The following is a 5,000-nucleotide window of genomic DNA, read 5'->3' as shown; positions in this document are numbered from 1 at the left end:
GGTGAAATAAACACACCCAGTCCTTTTTTTCAAATTTAACAACATAAAAACAGTTGACCAATTGGAGCCGTTTTCAGATCGACCACAACTTTACGTAGGAGTGCGGTCCCCCCGCCCACCAATATTGATTGACAGCTGCGTGCATTAACATGTCTGGTAGTCACGTGTATAATCATATCATCAAGGGAGGAGCGCAAAGCAGCCGGGAATAAAAGGTGTCTTCAGTTCGCTAGGATCATCAATCATCATCAAATGTGATCAAGAGTGAGTTTCACAAGTTTAAAATGTCTTAAAACAGAGCATGTGTGTGCAAAGAATTACAGCGATTCACTTCAGATGCACCTAATCAGCACAGCCGCGTGTCAGAACAATTATAAAGAAAGACGCTTCAATCCCAGTTATTAATATACATTAATATAAGAAATATCCATACAGCAGTGGATATTACCAATATCATGTCACATGCGTGCAAAACGAGTGCAAAGCTTAACGCTCTCTCTCTCTCTCTGTGTGTGTCTGCGTGTCTGAGCTAAGTGTGTGTGTGTGTGCGCGTCTGAGCTATGTGTGTGTGTATGTCAGCGCTACATTTGTGTGTGTATGTGTGTGCGCTATGTGTTTGTGTCCTTGCTGTATGTGTGCGTGAACTTTGTAATGACACTGTGTGTGACTCATTGTTGCAAATACACAAAAAAATGCATCAAATACTGATTGTTAAAGTTCTTACTGTAGTATTTCTCACACACGTTATGTGAGATCTGCTTCCTGAGGCAGCCGAGGGCAACGATTGCTGACAGGCACGTGGGAAAGGTGGGCAGGGAGGACTAGCCTTAAAGGGCCAGTACAAAAAAAACAGCTAAACCTTTTTTCCAGCTATAATATAGACACTTCAAACAGCTAAAATAAATAATCTGATGGGTGTTTTGAGCTGAAACTTAACAGACACATTCTGGGGACAAAAAAGACTTATATTAAATATGAAAAAAGGGGTAACCTATGTGCCCTTTAACATATCATACAACATATTAGCAAACAAAAGGCTGTTATTATATTATAATCAAAGCAACCACTTAGTTCAGCACTATCACATTTTCTCAAAAAGGGGGGGAATCAGAAGTTTAGTGTAAATAAATGACTCCTGTGTTCAACATCCGCATACAGACCCCTGTCTCAGGTTTAAAGTGTACACTTCATTAAGAACAGAAATACACTGAAGACAACTGAACACCCCCTCTGAGGTAAATATGAAGTTCTGACACAAGATCGGCTTCATATATTTACACAAGAAAACCTTATTTAACACAAAAAATCTAAATACAGTAATGTCTAAAAACTATCTGTGACTATGAACATGTTCTTGATGAGAATGATGGGTTGGCTCCTTTGGTTTCCCGGTCACATCTGAATCACCTGCTTTTTTATGGTTATTTGGATAAGGATTGTGATGATGATGCTCATGTTGTTGTTGATGATGATGATGATGATGATGATGAGCAGCAGTTACCGGCTCTGTACTGTTGGGCCGCGGGTTGTTTTCTCCTGCGGGCTCATTTTTGGTGCTGTCAGAGCCTTCTGATAGGGAAAAGTTGGCGTTTAGCTAAAGGAGAGATTGAATAAATGAACACATGCTAGCATTTCATAAACATGACACATTTTTATTTTGAGGTTGTTGTCACTCACTGAGCAGTTGCACATGTTTTTGTGATATGTAGCCCTGATGGCAGCTTCTATATAAGGATAGTGAAGAAAACTGAATGGCAGGACAATGTGAAAGGTGAGGTATCCACATCTGCACAGAAAAGAAATACAAAACACTGAACATTTGGTACATTTGTAAGCAATTTGTAAACAGTCCTTGAGCAAAAAATATTTCAGGTGACCAGTCTTTTGGAGAGCTCTCATGTGAATACAAAAGAGCAACGTGAAGCTTTACCAACGGTATAAAAATTGAGAACACTGTTAGCTTACAACTATGCTTTGTACTGCAAATGCTGCAAGTTTAGTTAAACACTTTAGTTTAGCTCACTTGACTAGTTCACCTTTTTTTCCATCTCTCTAGCTATCTTATATTTTAAATATATTTAGTAAATGTGAGGGTCAACATTTTTGCAAAAATGTAAAATATATTTAATTTCAAACTTTATTTACCAAAATATATTTAAAAATTTATTTTAGAGTCAAGAAAATCCCTTCTAACATTACAATAAATTGTAAGTGTATAATATTAACAACAAAAAAATACAAATGATTTAAAAGAATTAAATTCTAAAACAGCTTCCAAATACGACCTCCAAAGACTACGTCGAATAGTTCGGACTGCTGAGCGAGTCACTGGTACAACCCTCCCTACTCCCCAAGAAAATCTAAATCCTGCCAAAATCACTCTGGACCCCTCACACCCAGCACACTGCCTCTTTGAACTTTTACCTTCTGGTCAACGCTACAGAGCACTGCGCACCAGAACAGCCCGACACAGAAACAGTTTCTTCCCTCAGGCAATCCATCTCATGAACACTTGATGATAATGATTGTGGAACCAACATCACTACTTGCCATACACTTTTATACACATATTTAACAACACACTTTACATGCCAATTTGCACATAACAGCTGCACATATAACGTTTTATATAGTAATATAGCTCTACATACACTTGTCAAGTTGTATATTTGCATTCACTACTTCTATTTTTTATTTTTAATCTGTTTTTTGTCCTGTCTTTGTAATTCTGTTGCTCTGTAGAAGCTCTGTCACCAAAACAAATTCCTCATATGTGCAAACATACCTGGCAATAAAGCTCTATCTGATTCTGATTTCTGATTGTGAAAAAAGTCTTATTTATTTTATTTCAGCTAGAATAAAAGCATTTTTTAATTTTTTAAACACCATTTTTAAGGACAATATTAGCCCCTTTAAGCTATACTTTTTTCGATAGTCAACAGAATAAACCATTGTTATACAATAATTGCCTAATTACCCTAACCTGCCTAGTTAACCTAATTAACCTAGTTAAGCCTTTAAATGTCACTTTAAGCTGTATAGAAGTGTCTTAAACAATATCTAGTCAAATATTATTTACTGTCATCATGGCAAAGATAAAATAAAAAAATTATTAGAAATTAGTTATTAAAACTATTATGTTTAGAAATGTGTTGAAAAAAATCTTCTCTCCATTAAATAGAAATTGGGGAAATAAATAAAAAGGGGGGCTAATAATTTAGAGGGGGTTATAATTCTGACTTCAACTGTATATACTTTATATAGTTTTGTCTGGTTCTTGAATCTGATTGGCTGATAGCCGTGTGATATTCTGCAAATAACAGCACTCGTTCACCCTCTTAACCCTTCACCCTTGTGTATTACTCCACCCACATACATCGACAAGCAGAGGACAGTTTGATAAATATTGCAGCTGTTGGACAACATAATGTACTTTTGAGGCTTTTTTAAGTTGAGAATGTAGTTGTTTAGATTGCAACTAAGCAGTTTATTTATAAGGGTAGTGCCTATTTTAAATATTTAAAATTTTTGAGATACCATTAGCCTGACAGACTGAGCAGAGCAAAGACAGTTGACGTTGTTTATCAACAAGATTGCAAAGGAGACTGCATTATAAGCCCTTAGAAGAGAAAAACAGCGTAATTTCTAACTACAGCTGATCAAATCACTATTAAACAGGTGAATGACATTCTAAGTCGATCTCTCTCTTTTATATGTTGTAGTGCTGTATTTATACCATATAATTGTAGTGTATTGAGTGCGAGATGGAACTCACATATCAGGAATGTATGTATGAGTCTCCTGTTTTCGTTACTGCAGGCTAGTTCAGTAAAAAGAAAGAAAGAAGAAATGCCTGCATGTGTTTAGCTTTTTCCTTATTGCAAACACAACAGTAATCTGGTATATTTACTTGTTTTTGCTAGTTGTGTGAACACAGAAGCTAACGTTCACTGAGTTTGGAGGAGATCCCTCACTTGAACACATAACAGTCATGTCAAACTTGTCATATTGGTGTGTTTCATTCATACCTGTCATACACTAAGAAATCATCCTTGTCCCCCTCCAGAATCTCCCAGACGTCATTTTGCAGTGGGCTCTGCTGGTACACAGGAATGTCCTGCGCTGTCCTCCTCTTCAGCTCCCAGTACATGGCTCTGGACTGAGAATCCAGCTCATTCACAACCATGAATGAAATGTTAGTCAGTCCTCCATTAGCCAGCTTGTCACGCAGGTCTCCCAGCCTTCACAACCAAAGAAGAAGAGAGGATAAAGAGATTTTAGTGACTGAGAAGTTTACAATAGCAATTACAACATTAGAAATAATATTTATAATCGAAATAATTTGATTTTCCCAGTGATGGGTTGCAGCTGGAAGGGTATTTGCTGCTTAAACATATGCTGGATAAGTTAGCGGTTCATTCCGCTGTGGCGACCCCAGATTAATAAAGGGAAAAGAAAATGAATGAATGAATGAATAATTAATTTGATAACTTTTGTGTGATTTTAAATTTGTATAAGTTTCAAATGTATTAGGGGCCATTCATTCATTTTCTTTTCGGCTTAGTCCCTTTATTAATCTGGGGTCGTCACAGCGGAATGAACCGGCAATTTTTCAAGCATATGTTTTACACAGCGGATACCCTTCCAACTGCAACCCATCACTGGGAAACACATACACACTCATTCACACACACATACACAACGGACAATTTAGCACACCCAATTCATCTATACCACGTTTTGGACTGTGGAGGAAACCGGAACACCTGGAGGAAACCCACGTGAACACAGGAAGAACATGCAAACTCCACACAGAAACGCCAACTGATTCTGTTTTTTAGATGTTGTCAGATTCCTCAGACTCAATCTAAATATGTTTAATACTATTAGATTTAATCAGTTTATATATATATATATATATATATATATATATATATATATATATATATATATATATATATATATATAAACTGTATATATATATACTGTATATATATATA

General features: G+C 36.4%; 1 protein-coding gene across 2 annotated transcripts in view; it reads right to left on the bottom strand.

The window, feature by feature from the left end:
* Window positions 1-5,000, bottom strand: part of selenop2 (selenoprotein P2) — an 8,108-nt gene that overhangs the window by 747 nt on the left and 2,361 nt on the right. The window contains exons 3-5 of one of the 2 annotated variants that reach the window (XM_056476426.1): window positions 4,029-4,241; window positions 1,678-1,786; window positions 1-1,594 (exon numbers count right to left, since the gene is read on the bottom strand). The exon at window positions 1-1,594 is cut by the window's left edge and continues 747 nt beyond it. In XM_056476426.1, coding sequence (XP_056332401.1) covers window positions 1,331-1,594; window positions 1,678-1,786; window positions 4,029-4,241 — 586 coding nt within the window. In that variant the 3' untranslated portion in view covers window positions 1-1,330. The remainder of the gene's footprint in view (window positions 1,595-1,677; window positions 1,787-4,028; window positions 4,242-5,000) is intronic. The other variant, XM_056476435.1, reaches the window with a different exon arrangement.

This window comes from Danio aesculapii, chromosome 2 (assembly GCF_903798145.1).
Source record: "Danio aesculapii chromosome 2, fDanAes4.1, whole genome shotgun sequence".
NCBI lineage: Eukaryota > Metazoa > Chordata > Actinopteri > Cypriniformes > Danionidae > Danio > Danio aesculapii.
This window is presented reverse-complemented; position numbering and strand designations above follow the sequence as displayed.